General features: G+C 40.8%; 1 protein-coding gene across 1 annotated transcript in view; it reads right to left on the reverse strand.

Moving 5' to 3' along the window:
• Positions 1-17138, reverse strand: part of DZANK1 (double zinc ribbon and ankyrin repeat domains 1) — a 58062-nt gene that overhangs the window by 11847 nt on the left and 29077 nt on the right. Inside the window, exons 10-15 of the mRNA XM_055302527.1 lie at positions 14184-14297; positions 7328-7420; positions 4895-4975; positions 3684-3848; positions 2153-2360; positions 363-466 (exon numbers count right to left, since the gene is read on the reverse strand). Of these exons, the coding sequence (XP_055158502.1) occupies positions 363-466; positions 2153-2360; positions 3684-3848; positions 4895-4975; positions 7328-7420; positions 14184-14297 (765 nt within the window). The remainder of the gene's footprint in view (positions 1-362; positions 467-2152; positions 2361-3683; positions 3849-4894; positions 4976-7327; positions 7421-14183; positions 14298-17138) is intronic.

Genomic DNA, 17138 nt, shown 5'->3' on the forward strand with positions numbered 1-17138 from the left:
TGCTGCTAATATAGACTGGATTGATATTTGGCTAGGCTGAATTCTTCTGGGTTTTTGTTTTTGTTTTTGTTTTAGCTCTGAGCACCAGAATCTCCATAGAATGGGGCCTCTAAAAGCATGTAATGTTCACAATTTACTATCTTAGGTCAGGTGCCCAGAAGCAGACTCTGAGACAAGGTTCATGTGCAGGTGATTTGTTAAGGCGGTGCTTGCAGGGGAGGACAGTAAGCAAGGTGGAAAGCAGGACAGGAAAGGGAAAAGAGCCAAGTAAAGTGCAGTTTCAGATGAATTCAGTGGAGGGGAACTACAGCCTGATCTCATGGGACTCTCTGGTGTGGAAATTCCATCCAGAGCTCACCCACCTTTCCCATTCTGGGTTCTGCAATCAAGGCCCGGAATTCAGGGTTGTTCTGAGCATAAGACCTGAGGTGGGCAGAGATATGATCCAACTGTTTTCTCCAGTATCCTAAAGAAAAAGAGAAACCCATCCTCATGGATAAGTCTTCTGAAGCCAAGAGAGAAAAATGCTCATGTGCAACATGCATTCTCAGAAAGGTTATTTTCCTTTGCCAAACTTTGTGATAATTTTTACTTACTGAAACTCAACTATGTACCAGAATAAGTTCCATTTTGGTTCCCAGGGTTTTTTTTTTCCACACATAATTAACCAGAGAATATTACAGAATCTCAAAATAACATATTTTGATGGCCACACTTGGGGTCTTTTTCTTTTATTCTTTTAAAATTAACCATATTGAGGGGTGCCTGGGTGGCTCAGTCAATTAAATGTCTTCCTTCAGCCTAGGTCATAATCTCAGAGTCCTGGGATCAAGCCCTTAGGGCTCCCTGCTCAACAGGGAGTCTACTTCTCCCTCTCCCTCTGCTTCTCCTCCACCACTCATGCTATTGCCATCTCTTCCTCTCTCTCTCAGATAATAAATAAACAAAATCTTTTAACAAATAAAATTAACTATATTGAGATATAACTTTTAAGTGTACAGATTGAGTTTCAGCAAGTGTATATACCCTGATCAATATGACACTTCTATCACTCCAGAAAACTCCCTTGTGCCCCTCCGCAGGTCTGCACAGGGCTTGAAACACATTTGAATTCATTCATTGCTACCAGTTAACACTTGAGAGATTTTGCACAACTCTGGATTTCTGGTCTCTCATGTGCAAGAGATAAACATATAGGAAATGTCTAGAGCAGGCAAATCCATAAAAACAGAAAGTAGATTCGCAGTTGCCAGGCATCTGGGAGAGGAGATGTGGGGAGTGATTGCAAAAGGAATACTGGGTCTACTTTTGGAGTAATGAAAATGTTCTGGATGTAGAGTCATGATGCTTCTGTACTGCTCCTAATATACTAAATATCACTGAATTGTACACTTTAAAATGGTTAAAATGGTGAATTTTGTTGTGTGAATTTAGAAAGGTAAAAAAAAAAAGATAATGGCAGATAGCTATAATGACACAGACTAACAACATTGCTACTGTAAAAGTAGCAATCCATACATGCCATTTGATGTATGGACTAGACAATGGAGCTATGAGTCAAAACATCAGAGTCCTGGGGCACCTGGGTGGCTCAGCTGGTTAAGCAGCCAACTCTTGCTTTTGGCTCAGGTCATGATCTCAGGGTCCTGGAATGGAGCCCCACATCAGACTCTATGTTCAGTGGGGAGTCTCTCTTTCAAGTGGGGAGCTTGAGAATTCTCCCTCTTTCTCTCTCTGCCCCTTCCCACTCTCTGAAATAAATAAAATCTTTAAAAATTTTTTATTTTTATTTTTAAAGATTTTATTTATTTATTCATGAGAGACACCCAGAGAGAGGTTGGAGAGACAGAGGGAGAAGCAGGCTCCCTGCAGGGAGCCCAATGTGAGACTTGATCCCAGGACCCTGGGATCATGCCCTGAGAGACACTCAATCCCTGAGCCACCCAGGTGCCCCTAAAATTTTTTTAAAAATAAAAACATCAGAATAGTAAAAGTTTAAGAGCTATATAATACAAAGGAAAAATTACCTAAAGAAAAACAGTGGAATTTACTTCTTCTGTATAGAAATAAATCTAAAGGAAGAAAAAATGCAATTTTCTTTCAAAGAAAGAGGGAGATACCCCCTGACAAGAATGTATACCTTTTCCCTCACCTCTTCCTGGGCTGACGGCTGTGAGGAGAGGTTTATGGTCACTCATTTTCTCCTGCCTCTGCTTCTGAGAAGCCATTTCCAGTTCCTTTTTGGCTAGCAGAGTGCCAGATGGGTAGAACAGTCCAGTAGTCTGTGTGCTCACGTTCTTCCAAGTCCCAGGATTAGGTCTGGATAAAGGAACCCTTGGGGACTGCCAGGCAGATTGGGGCTATAACCAAGGCAGAAAACATAAAATACTGGAATATAATTTAATTAATTCTTCATATTACTTATAGAAAAGAATTCTATCGAAGTAAAAATATCCCCAGGAAACTGCACTTTGAATTAAAAAGAGGTTTTCAGCCCTTGCCTCACCTTCCTTGCTTCTGTCTCTCCCAGCAACTCCCAGTCTGATCCATAAAGCCAGCCTCATCTGCTCAGACATTTACTATCTCAAATTCAGCTAATCAACTGAACTGATATTCTCTGTCTTGCTGCCTGAGGCCTGAAAGAAATCTACACTTCTACAATCCAATGGAGCATAGACTTTACTATTCATCCACATGCAACCACTGGTCACCAATATTTTCTCTGAGATGCTTCTGCGCCTGGATGTGGGAACTTGAGAGGACCATCATGTAAGGTTACATAGGTTGTACACTGCACAACATCACTGCTTCTAAAGGAATACCATTCACATGGTGGGTATTCTATATTTGTGAATTCATTAGGACAATTTTTCTGGTAGATGAAAGAAAATGTCTTTCTTACAAAATTAGTATATTATGATCAATTTCCAAAAATCGCAGTCAAGTGTCTTGAGGAAAGAACCCTCTGTCTCATTTGCACAAAGGTTCTACATGGGCTATTGCAGTCTCAGGATCCATAAATCTCAGTCTGGGTTAAGAAGGGCTATAAGCCCCCTAAAAATGAATGCACAGCTGCTGAGTACATGTGCATCCTCTTTAATAACTATAAATCTTCAAATTCTTCTAATGAACAACTAAAAAAGAAACCTGAAAAGCCTTTATGTAGCTTAGAGAAATTTATAAAAGGCTAATACCAAGCTGGTTAGAGATTAAGTCCTTCTGAAAATAACCCTGTAAGATTTTCCTTAAACTGTGCGCTGTTGTTATAAATGGCAAAAACAATTTATTACGCCTGATACAAGTTTTCTAAAATATAAAAGATCAGGAGCAAAGTTCTTGGTAAGCCACATATGAAATTCACGAGAAGTATGTTTGTATCATGTATTTTAAATCCAATTCTCCCTCGTGACATTATATTGATTTACATTATTTATATTATTAGTCTTGCAAATGCAATTAGATCTCAGTCTACTATAGATCAATCTTTGGATTCTGAAGAAATCACTCAAGTGTTTAAAACCTAAATTGATCGAATTTATGTACACATCTCATCGAGAATCCAAGTGAAAGGTCTATGTGTTTTGGCTCTCTTTCCCCAGGTTTGATCCACAAGGCAGAGTAAACAAATTCAGGGTTTTAAGGTCTTTCCCTGGCACCAGTGCTTACTACAGTGCAGGCCTCACCTCAGCAAAAGGGCCAAGTTCTCCAGCAGCTAGATCCAGGCTATTGTCCAGGCTAAGTCTTCCCAAGGACTTTACATAAATACCACAGGAACCACAGAATCGGGCAGATGGGTGATTGCTGGCCCCACATTTAGGGCAAACAGAATAGCAAGCAGAAATGCCCAGCTAGAGGACAGAAAAAATTTTTACACTTTCATAAATATTAGAGTCCTAATTTTCCCACGTAAATTATTCTCATACCATACGATCACCAGCCACCAAAATAACATACGCCTATACCCCTGACTCTGCAAGTCTACCTTCTAGAACTTATTCTACATATGGACAAGTACACAAAGAGGTATATTTAAGACCATTCCCTGCAGGATTGTGGTCTTAGAGAAAATAACTGGAAACAACCTAAATGTCCAGCAATAGGGGATGGCCCAAATGTATCATAGTACACACATACATATACACGGTGGTATATTATGGAGCACTAAGAATGAGGTTATTAACGAGGTACGGTTCTAGGTGAAAAGAACAGGATCAGCGTTTGTATGAAACTACTAGTTTACTTATTAACACACTGGATGGCTCAAAGAACACTTACATGGTAGGTAACAGTAACTGCTTCTGGGGTTGGCTCTGTGAGCCTGGGATGAGAAGGGAGTTTAACACTTCACATGAAAACTGTTGTATTATTTACATGCAACGATCAAATAAATGACTTTCAGTGTTTCATTGAAAAGGTAAGGGGTGCCTGGGCAGCTCAGTGGGTTAAGCATCTGGCTCTTTGTTTCAGCTCAGATCATAATCTTAGGGTCCTGGGATCGAACCCCATGTTGGGCTCCACACTCAGTAGGGAGTCTGCTTGAGGATTCCCTCTCCCTCTGCCCCTCTCCTGACTCTCATGTTTTCTCTCTCTCTTTCTCACTAAAATAAATAAAACTTCTTTTTTAAAAAAACAAGTAGATGATCCATAAAAGAACTGTCAAGAGTCAACAAATGCTTGAAAAACTTTAACCTCAAAGAAATGCAAAGCAAAATAGCAATGAGAGCCTTCCCAATTTAAGAGAATTATCTCTGTCTCCAGATTCTTAGGTAAATAGGTGCTAATATTCAAATCCCAAGAAGTGATTTCTGCAAGGTGGGGGAAGAGGAGGAGCCTGGCTCTCTCTAGCGTAGTGGTGAGACCTCAGTACCAAAAAGCTCAGATTTAAAATACCCACCGTGGCTTCACACGAGTCACAGAAGTAAGTCTCCCGGCGGTTCCTATGACCATACTTGGAGCAGGAAATGGTCTCCGCTTTCTGAATGGGAAGAGAAGGGGCTTTATCTTCACTGTGCGTGGGCTGATGAACACAATGGCATTTATCAATAGGCAGATCAATACTATATTCTGCAATTCCCCTCTGAGTCCAGGGGGGAAAAGCCCCAAATCAATGCAAGCCCTGGAAATAAGGAATTTTTGCCCCCAAAGAGTAGTAAAACTATGATGAGCTTCACCAACTAATAAATTAATATAAAGAAGAGACATTCAGCAAGTCGATGCCTCACACATCTTATATTCCTCAGTATCTTTAATACCAAAGGTAGCAAGCCTTTCATTGATTTACCACAACAATATTTATAAAAGAAAGAATGTAAGCAGACCTAAGTTCTACCTAAGGTGTCACAATTGAGGTTTATCTTCTTTCCTTTAGGGCTCTGGTTTCCACCTGGAAATGTGAATTTTTATTTTCCATCCCTGACACGTGAAAAGAATTTTATTTTGGGGAGAGAGAGAGAATTGTGTCATGAGAATTTCTGAAACTTTGTTAGGTAGGCCTGGATTAGAATCTGCTCCTGCTACTTACTGCCTAGGAAGAGACTTTCTCATCAGATAAAGGAAGATTAGAGTATTCATCACTGCTATGTGATCACCTATTATGTGTAGACACATAGTGCCGAGCACTGCTCCTCTAACCTCACATCAAACCAAAGGACAGATCTGTGAGGTGGGCACCATCACCACCTGTGTTTTACAGAGGTTTGAAACTGAGGCATGGAGAAGGTGAGATCCAACATTTGACCTCAGGCAATCTGATTCTAAAGCCTGCCCTTTATCCATGCAACCTCTTCAATACAAGAGCCTCTTCACAGGTCTGTAGGTGGGGTTCAGATGCTTCAGGGCAATTAAGTATGGAGGGATGCTTAGCATAGGGGCAGGCTCCATAGACCAGCTTCCCTTCTTTCTCTTGCTTTCCACCAGATCCCGATTTCTTTAAGAGAAAGGACTGTACTTCACATTTTCCCCCCATCAATATAGTACCTTGTACCTTTGCACATGGGAATCACGCAAATAGTTACTGAATGAATGAATCAATGAATAACTGATACAATTGATAACTGCCACATATTCCACATACAAAACTAAGAATGTCACCAGGGAAGATGTTTTTCTAAGGACAATTTTTCCTCCAAGACTGATATTTTGGTCAACTTTTTTTTGCCTAGCTATATCCTGTTTTACTCGAGGGACTGTTCTGTTATTCTAAAACAGACATCTATCCAGAAAGATAGAATGAAGATCTCTGTTTGTATATACTTACCCTTATCCTATTTCTGTGCAATTAGCGAGAGACTCCTTAGGGCAAATCAAGAGATAAATGCTTTGCACACTTTTGCTTCAGACTTAAATTTCAAATGTATCCTCCTGCTACAACAGGGTTTTGATATAAAACTTGCTGACCTGGGTTTCTAAATATAAAGCCTTCAGATCTTTTATTTAAATGCATCTATTGTTCAGGGCACACGGGCAGTTCAGTCAGTTAAGCATCCACCTCTTGATTATAGCGAGGTCACGATCACAGGGTTGTGAGATCAGGCCCTGCATCAGGCTCTATGCTTAGTGCAGAGTCTTCTTGAAACTCTTTCCCTCACCTTCTCCCTCCCCCTGTTCATGCCCAACCTCTCAAAAATAAATAAATCAATGAAATCTTAAAAAAAAATGCACCTACTGTCCAAGTGGATTTTTTTAAACAGCATTGCTTTAAAGAAAGAAAAGTTATTTTATTCCATTCATATTAATGCTGCTAAGTAAAGAATAGACATAGGTATCAGACTGAATATGCATTGTTAATTCTACGGCACTTTAATTATATATACTCTCATTGTGACATCCAAACCCTGATACACCATTCAAAGACAAATCAAATCCTGAAAAATCAATTTTGTAATTGTTCCTGAAACCATTCTGCTGATAGGTGAGACCCAGAAACAACTACATCCCTGATGAGTAGTAAAATCAACTTAAGAATATATCCACTACTGTCTCAATTTCAAAAAACAACATGGCACAGTGAGTAAAGACATACTTGACCATGAATGAAATATGAGAGGGTCCACTTCTCCACCAGCTGTTACCAGCTTTCCATGCAAAGTTATTAAATGATATTGTAAGAAATTGCTGATTTTATAGAATCCCCCCTAGAGTTAAGACTTTGAAAACAATTTTGTGTTGGTGAATATATAAAGTCCTCTCCAGATTTAGAAATGTTGCTTTCTGTGTCTCTCTCCAACCTCTCACTTCTTTCCTCCTCTGCAAATTACATTTCTTCATTATTTGACACTGGACATTCAGCAGCCACCAAGTATAGGTCTGGTCCATGTGGTCTACCTACCTGCTGTGATGAAGGCAGGGCCCCCTCACAGGTGACACAGTATTTCAAGTGAGCTGGATTCCCTGTGCCACAGGTGTGGCAGACTACTTTCTCCTTGGAAACAAAGAATAAGAAACACATTTTTCTCTAAGCCAATAACTGTGCAAAGAAATCATCGAGCAGTCTTTTCAATCAGCCAGCTATGGACCCTATTTTAACACCCAGACCTTGATATTGGATTGGCTTAGGAATTACTACAACAAAAGAGTGTCAGACAAAGGAAAATCTTTGTTTTTTTTAAGATTTTATTTATTTATTCATGACAGACACACACACACACACACACAGAGAGAGAGAGAGAGAGAGAGAGAGAGAGAGAGAGAGAGAGGCAGAGACACAGGCAGAGGGAGAAGCAGGCTCCATGCAGGGAGCCGGTGGGTCTCCAGGATCACACCCCAGGCTGAAGGTGGCGCTAAACCACTGGGCCACCAGGGCTGCCCGGAAAATCGTTTTAAAAGCAACAAAACCCAAATAGAACTGAAAATGGGTATTCATTTGGCCTCAGGAAGGCAAACAGAAAATTCTGCATCAATTTTGTATGAGTTTTTTGTGTCCCCCGCTCCCCACAATGTGGGAAACATGATAGCATTCCCACTCTCCATCTCATGGCTCGAACAATCAACAGAAAAGCCCAAGACTAGCAAAAGCTTAACTATGTGTTTATGAGTAATCTTGTAAACAGCCCATGGGACTTCATGTTAATGAGTTTAGGTTTGCTCTGTAGTTTCTCACCCAGAAATGCAAAGATGAAAAGACTGTCTTAGAAAAATGAATGGTTAAGTGCAGCTTTCCAAGTTAGGAAATCGAGGATAAGAGGAAGGAGGGAAGGAAGGAGGAAAAGAAGGAAAAAAGAAGAAGGGAAAAAAGATTAAAATAGTCTAACTAGAGTTCAGCTATCAGAGGTTTGCTAGTACCTGTCAAGTGGCTGGACTACTCTGCACTATCAGGATACTATCCCCTTAAACTATCAATGATCAGTGACACTCAAAGGTTCCTTTCTACTCCAGTGCCTATGTTTTCCAGGTGTTCTGACACTAACATCATGTGTTCTGAAGCTATACAGGCAAAGATGATGATCAAGAGAAAGTCCAGCTTGTAGGGTTTTAGTTCCAATGCCACTAAGTAGGCTATGAAGTTCCCAGACTTTCCAAGGTTGGTTAATTTCACTCTAGCAGAAGCCCCCAAGTTCTTGCAATTCCAAGATCTTCTAACGTGCAAATGGCCGACTAACTGCTATTCAAAATGGCAGAGGACAAGAGACTTGATCTCAGTGGGTCCTGACAATCCCTGGTTCCTGCATTCTTCAAAGTTCCTTAAAGTCTCTGTAGCATAATCTGCAATTGCCAGAGCTTTTCTGTGAGATTTAGGGTTGTGGTCTTCCTAAAGACTCAGAAAAGATCTGGTGACACTCAGACACTCATTGAGAAGTGAATCAAATTCCCTGTCCCTGTGTTAAAAAAAAAAAATACTGATATCAAACAAAAATAATAAAGCTGGGGGATCCCTGGGTGGCTCAGTGGTTTAGTGCCTGCCTTCAGCTCGGGCGTGATCCTGGGGTCCCAGGATCAAGTCCCACATTGGGCTCCCTGCATGGCTCTGTCTCTCTCTCTCTGTCTCTCATGAATAAATAAATAAAATTTAAAAAAATAATAAAGCCGTTGATGTAGGAAATATTCTGGAAAGACTGTAGACCAATAATATTGCTTACTTATTAAGTCCAACAGCTTACCTCAGGACGCTCACTCTGATAGGTCCCACAATCCAAAATTAGTATATCCCCACATGGTTAACATTTCTGTGTGTGTGTGTGTGTGTGTGTGTGTGTACAGTGAGAACATCTAAAATCTACTCCCTGCAAATTTCCAGTAAACAAAGATGGATATATTAATTAGCTCAACTGTAGTAATCATTTCACTATGTACATGTATATTAAAACTTATTTATTTATTTATTTATTTATTTATTTATCTATCTATCTATTTATTTATTTATTTCAAGAGAGGGAGTGAGCAGGGGTGGGGGCAGAGGGAGAGAGAGAATCTTAAGCAGACTCCACACCCAGCCAGAGCCTGATGTGGGGCTGGATCTCATAACCCTGAGATCATGATCTGAGCCAAAATCAAGAGTCACATGCTTAAACGACTGAGCCACCCAGTGGCTAAAATTTTTATTTAAATAAACTGTTAACATTTTTATTTAAATAAACTATTTTTAAAATTAGCATGGCATAACTTTGCCTGATCCAAACTCTACCCTATCCCAATCCTGCCTTGCAAATTCCCTTTTAAATTTTTTTAACTAATAAACTTCATTTCTTAGAGCAATTTTAGGATTATATTGAAATTGAGCAGAAATTACAGGGATTTCTCATATATTTAGTTCCTGTTCCCACACATACACAACCTCCCCACTACTAACATCCCACACCAGGATGGTACATTCATTACAACCAGTGAACCCACAGGGACACATTGCCACCCTGTGGGGTTCACTCTTGTCAAACTCTCTTTTTAAAAAATCTGCTGCACCCAAGGGCAGCACTAAAATCTTGTAAATACCTTTCCCTGCCTTCTCTCTTCCAAGATACTATTAAGACAGTCAAAGTGGCAGACTACCTTATAGCTTCAGGTTCAATAAACATAGCCTTCTTGGCCAAGAGGTGTTGCTAATGGTTTTGTTGGTGACTTTTTGACACCATGTCATGGCTCACTTCCTTGAAGACCATGACCCACAGATAGAAAGAATTTTATATCTTAATCACTACGCTCATAGATGACTTGGGATCTAGGTCCCTATCAGACTACCTTAAAGAGAATGCTAAACATCTGTGCCGAGGACCCCTTTTTAAGAATCAATACCCTCAGGCATCTGAGTGGCTCAGTCAATGGAGCAACTGTCTGTGGTTCAGGTTGTGATCCTGGGGTCCTGGAATCTGGCCCCATCAGGCTCCTTGCTCAGTGGAGAGTCTGCTTCTCCCTCTGCCCCCACCTCATCCACTCTCTAGAGAGCTCTCTCTAAAATAAGTAGATAATATCTTTCAAAATAAAAAATAAAAAAAAATAAGAGGGTCAATACCCTCATTTGCTACCTCATCAATTTGTGATGGGTCTAGTTGAATAGTTCTAAGCAATTTAGTGGACCCAACTTAGTTACTGGGATATAATTTTTCCTTACAAAGTAGTTGGGAGATGAGAACAATTTTCTAATCTCCCAAATGATAAGCTTTGATGAAATTAAGTGAGGGAGAATGTCATAGGTCATTGCAAACTTCATCTCAAAGTGGATTTTGTAAGTTACCAAGCTAACTTTCTGCTTGATGCAGAGCTCTGGTTATACTGGCTTTAGCACCATATCATTGTTGTGAGAGGTGGGAGATCTTATAAGGAGGTAAATGCCCCATCCATGTGAATTATCAGATCTTTTTCAGGAATGACTTCAAGAGGATTCCAGCTCTAAGGCTCTCAGATTCTAGGAACCCAATATGACTAGAGATCTGGAGATATACTATATGTGCTAGTTAGAGCCCAAAGGAAATTGATGATCTCTTGGTAAAGGAGAGCCCATGTGTTGTGGTGAAATGAGAGATCAAATTAATTTTCAACTTTAAAAATGGCCAGTGGGATACATCTGTTTAACAAACAAAACAAAACAAAACTTGAGGCATCTGGGTGGCTCAGTCTGTTGAGCATCTGACTTTTTGTTTCAGCTTGGGTCATGATCTCGGGGACATGAGATCAAGCCCTGCCTCAGGCTCCACCCTCTACAGGTCATCTACTTAAGATTCCCTCTCTCCCTCTCCCTCTGCTCCTCCCCTCCACTTATGTGCACATGCATGTGCACTCTCTCTCTTAAATAAATAAATCTTAAAAAAAATAAAGAAAACAGAACAAAATCAAATCTAAATGTGTGAATACATATGGATGTTTCTGTGCATCCAGAAAAACACATAGAAGGGTATTCACTATCATCAGTTATTTCAGGAGAATAGAAATAGAGGTGGGTGGGGAAATGATGCACTTCTTTGTATATATTTAGACTATTTCACTTGTTAACAAAAATCAGAGAATATAAAAAAAATCAGAGAATATTTTTTTTTTCAGAGAATATTTTAAAGTACAAAATCCTCTCTTCTGAAATACAGGCACCTGTACTAGTGAGTAAATGGAGAAACTTCTGCTACTATAGTTTCTAATCCTGCCAGCAAAAAAGAGATATATCTGATATATATTCCCCAGTGTTGACAAGGCCTTTAAATCAACAGAAGAGGGATGCCTGGGTGGCTCAGTGACTGAGCGTCTGTCTTTGGCTCAGGGCATGATCCCGGGCTTCTGGGATCAAGTACTGCATCAGGCTCCCTATGAGAAGCCTGCTTCTTCCTCTGCCTATGTCTCTGCCTCTGTCTCTCATGAATAAATAAACTCTTAAAAAAATAAAATAAATCAACAGAGGATAAGTCTGCACCAGTGGACTGTTGGTAGGAAGAGGATGGATGGTGCTCTGTGTACTCCATGGAGTGAGATGAAGACCAACATAGAAATAGCTAGGAAAGTCTTCAGTAGGCCCTGCTGGTACATTGGGGAAGGTAAGGCTGTTGGCTTCTGTGGACAACAGGTATTTCCACTGACTTCATTGGTGGTTCTCTGAGTGAGAATGTTATCTAAAAATCTTTGCCCTTGTAAGACCTGGAAAAGCCACTAGGATAAAGATTCTCAGCCCAGCGTTTCCAAACAGTTGTCCTTCTGTGAATAGAAGCAGCAATACTGATTGTCTGGCTATAAAGAAAAATGAGGCATTCCCCTTTAAGATCAGATGTTGTAGTGATAAAAGTCTCTATAAAAAATCAGGTCTGGGATCCCTGGGTGGCACAGCGGTTTGGCGCCTGCCTTTGGCCCAGGGCGCGATCCTGGAGACCCGGGATCGAATCCCACGTCGGGCTTCCGGTGCATGGAGCCTGCTTCTCCCTCTGCCTGTGTCTCTGCCTCTCTCTCTCTCTCTGTGACTGTCATAAATAAATAAAAATTAAAAAAAATATTTAAAAAAATAAAAAATAAATAAAAAATAAAAAATCAGGTCTGATTAAATCCTGTCCCTGTTTTCAACCCTTCAGAGTGCAATGGGAGAAATCGGAGCTGTTAAGTACGGTAAAGAAGGAGCCATCTTGCACAACTTCCAGCACCTCCAGCATTTCTGCTGCTCAGCAAAACCAAAGTCCTTCAAAGTTTTGAAGCACAACCTCAGTTTCTAGTCTTTGTACATCTTCCTGGAACACTCTCTCGCCCCCACGTCCCACATATACACATGAGAAACTTAATCTTTGTCCCATCCCTTCCCCATCTGGCAAATCCTTGTGCCTCCCACAATATCCACCAGGTGACACTTCATCTTCAAAGCTATCCCTGGCCCCAGCCCCTGATAAGAGTTAGTAAATTCTTCCTCTGTGCCCCCACCCACCCACCATGAGTGCCACCTCCACCACTGCAAGTGTAGGCAGGCACAGGGCAATGGGTCCAGGGATCAGAGTCCAGCAGATGTAGGGTACAGAGGCCTAGAGAGTGGTCCAGGAAGCAGCATGTTGGGGAAAAGTCACAATCAGAGGTATCTTTGAAAAATCCCGTTAGCACCTGAGGGTTCACACTGCAGGTGTAAGGCAGAATCCAGATAAATAGCGGGAAGCAGAAGGAAGGTTCATGGCTGTGCCATGGTGAGGGATGCCAGCAGCCTCGGTCTAGGCCCAAGTGTCTGAGAGTCCTGGAGGCCTGGCCTAGCTACCACTCCTTCCTCAGACCCCTTCCCTCGATCTTCCCTGATCAAGGGACCCTAAAATGGATATCCAGAGATTATCCCTCAGGCTCATGCCACTCCCTATTCTACCCATCTAACAAAAAGATTAGTAAATTTTCATCTACCTGACCTTGACCCAGCCAGTTCTTCAAAATCTCATTTCTGAAGGCCAACATTGCTTAGAATACTTAAAAAAAAAACCTTTCAGATTGAAGGGAAGCTTGGAGGTGGAAGAAAAAGAGGACTTCTCCTTTCTCTCATAAACTTCAACACCTTTTCCTGTATGGGAATCCACAAAGTCATTTTAGGAGTGTTACAGTTCCAATTGTACATTAAATCTATGCATTCCCCTTATTACTAAAAACTCTTGCTTTTTAATGCTTCAAATTCTCCTTATTTAATCTATTTTATCCTATTGTGACATTTGCTTGAGATTAAAGGGGAAGTGACTGGGACTATAAATTGAAAAGTCAAGAAAAGATTGCACAGTTGTACATTTAATGATTCTACCAAAAATATTTTTATGGTATGATATTGTCTAGCAAAGTTTTTTGAATGTATATGATGATGATACTTAACTTTTTCTTTTTCTTCATTTTTTTGTATACTTAAATATTTCATCCACGGGACTAGCTATAATCATTCTTTTCTACATAACAGATTCCCACAATCAAAGGCAAATAACAGCATAAAGCAACTTTAAGGACAAGATTAAAAGTTCTTAACTGCAATACTAATTGCAATGTTCAAGTTTAAATATATAAGGTAAAAAAAAATCTAAGTTAGCTGTATGCATTTTGCCCTCCAAATCCATTCAGGAAACACGTGTCTATGTATCTCTCTTAACAATTATAGATCCTTTGGCAGTAAAACTCTTGGGCAGCATACCTTTCCAAAAATTAGAGTGGATTTTAGTATTCACTGATACTAGCTTATCAATTGTTCACCAACTCCACCAGCTTCGGTAGCATTTAACTGCTTACATATCAGTTTCTATATATTTTATTCATATTTTTACAGAATCACATTTCATTACCTTCAAGTGGAAGCTGGCCTGTGGCTGCAGCTGCAAGGTAAGGGAGGCCTCACACACCACACAGATGGGAGTGTTCGTGGGCACCATGCTTCCACACTCTGCACATAAGCCCATCTGGACAAAGAAAGACGTTTGTCTTCGGAGGCAAAAACTGAGGTATAAGTAGATCTTTGATTTAATTTGCTTTTGTAAAAAATGGCTCAAAGTAATAATCTTTATTCTTATTTTTTTCTATTGTGAGTAAAAACGTGTTAATTGTGGAAAACAGAGGTATAAGAAAAAAAGAAAAAATATCTCACTGTACAATGGAGTCAGGAAGCCCACAAATCCTCTCTCCACAAAGCAATTATAAAGTTGGATAAAACTGTCATTTCAGATTCAACAACTATTCCAGATTCTGAAAGTCACCAAAGGTGCACAATAAACTGAAAAGTGGTGAATTTCATACAAGAACACTACAAGTCGGGTGCCTGGGTGGCTCAGGTTAAGTGTCTGCCTTTGGCTCAGTGGGACTCATGATGAGAGGTCCTGGGACTGAGCCCCACATAGGGCTCCTTGCTTCTCCCTCTGCCCCTCACCCTACTGCGCTCTCTCGCACAGTCACTCTCTTTCTTAAATAAATAAAATCTAAAAGAAGAAGAAGAAGAAGAAGAAGAAGAAGAAGAAGAAGAAGAAGAAGAAGAAGACGACTACAACTCTATGTGGTTCCTGCTTGTGGCTGTTCCCATCCTCTAGCTCTGTCAGTGTGGTTGCTTCTCTGGGGCAGGACAAGCTGTGAAACCAGCAGCTTCATAGCTGCTGCGGGGCAGGGCTCACTTGATTTGGAGCACTGTTAAGATGACAATCTGAATGGCAAGCAAACAGGGAAGGCCAGTGGCTCCGGTAGCCTGAAATCCTCATCCTGTTGGAGGCAACCAGCCAAGGATTTAACAGGGAGTTCCAGGAGGTAAGTCAAATATAGGGGGCTTGATAAGCTTCCCACACACCTTTAGTTGCCTGGAGGATATGCATATGTATAGTATAAACCAGAGGGGGCACTAACCACACATTTCTGGCTGGTGCAAGGAGTTCAGCATAAAGTAAACACTGAGGCAGATTTGAAAACAGTCTAAACCTTGAATGTTCAACCCTCCTCCTGCTCCCTCTGTCCCTCCTCTGTTCTCTCTCTAAAATAAATATGTATATTTTTAAAAATATGTTTTATTTATTTATTTGATAGAGAAAGGGCACGAGCAGGGAGAGTAGGAGAGGGAGAAGCAGGCTCCCCAGAGGGAGCCCAATGTGGGACTTGACCCCAAGACCTGGGATCATGACACGAGCCAAAAGTAGATACCCAACTGACTGAGCCACCCAGGTGCCCAAATAAGTAAATCTTTAAAGACAACTGTCAAGCAAGAAATCTACATCTAGTAAAACTGTCCTTCAAAAGAGAATGCAAAATAAATATTCTCAGGTAAACAAAGACAGAGAGAAATGGCTAGCAGATGTGCCTTTAGTAATGAAGTCTGCCAGGCTGAAAATAAGTGATGTAGATATAACCTGAGTTCATGGGAAAGAAATGAGGAAATGAGAGCCCAGATTTGATAAATATGTGAGTAAATATAAATGGGTACATAACCATTTTTTCTCATCTTTAAATGACATACAACATTGCATTTTCAGTTTATAACATATACAGATGAGATATATATAACAGAAAAGATAAATGTGAAGAAATGGGAGTATGGCTAGTGCCCATTGGATGGCAGAGAAATTCAACTGGGGTGACACAGACCCAAAGTGGCAAACAAAAAGCAAAAAACTGGGGCAGCCCAGGTGGCTCAGCGGTTTAGCACCACCTTCAGCCCAGGGCGTGATCCTGGAGTCCCACGTCTGGCTCCCTGCATGGAGCCTGCTTCTTCCTCTGCCTGTGTGTGTGTGTGTGTGTGTGTGTGTGTGTGTGTGATAAATAAATAAATAAAATCTTAAAGAAAAAAAAAGCAAAACACTGGGTACAATAAAACCTGTTTGGAAATCTCCCTCCAGGGAGCTGATAGAATACACTAGAAGCCACGTGCAGGTATGCTGCTGAAGTTTGCTGGCCAACTGCCCACTGGGATGCCTGAGGACCATCTGGAAGCTGGCTGGGGTGCCAGTGAAATACACTGGGAAGTTGTTCATGGGATGCCACCAAAATGCAATGGGGTTTAGCACAACTGGTTCTTGCAGGTTAGCTGAGCACCGTCAGAGCAAAGAGAGAGAAAAGCACACCAGAACCAGAAAGAAAAGCCAAGCCTGCAGTGTCCCTGCAGCAGCAATGTTCCTCTATGAACAAAAATTAACACCTAGCTAGCTGGCACAGGAGAAATGTTTGATGGGTCCAGCTCCAGTACCTGTTGCCCAGTACCCAAGGCAAGGCAATCAAGGGTAGATTTGATGAAGGGTGGATTTGGATCTGTAAGGTGCACCTCTGCATCTGTCTAATGAGACTCTGAGTATCTTGGATCTAGGAGCCTAGGAGTAAGTAGGCTCCACCCCTTTGAATCCCAGAAACCCAGCTGAGAGCAGGACACAATAAGTAGCCAATAAAGAATCTAAATTACAAAGCTGTTTATATATTATAGCATATTAAATATTATTTGGGGGGCAATATAGACGTTTTAAAATTTGTCATTTGAAATATTTATAAGCTCTGATAACTTTCTTCCTGAAGAAAAAAGAAAGTTCTGAAAATCTGTTTTTGGAGGTGCTGGGTGGCACAGTTGGTTGAGCAACCAACTCTTGGTTTTGACTCAGGGGTATAGGATCGAGTTCTGCATTGGGCTCTGTGCTTAGCACAGAGTTGGCCTGGAATTCTCTATCTCCCTCTCCCTACTCCAAGCTCACGCTCTCTATCTCTCTCTAAAATAATAAATAAATAAAAACTTTGAAAATCTGTTTTCAGGCAAGTAAAAAATAAATTTGCCCAAATTGATG

Source organism: Nyctereutes procyonoides, unplaced genomic scaffold, assembly GCF_905146905.1.
Source record: "Nyctereutes procyonoides isolate TBG_1078 unplaced genomic scaffold, NYPRO_anot_genome, whole genome shotgun sequence".
Classification (NCBI taxonomy): Eukaryota; Metazoa; Chordata; class Mammalia; order Carnivora; family Canidae; genus Nyctereutes; species Nyctereutes procyonoides.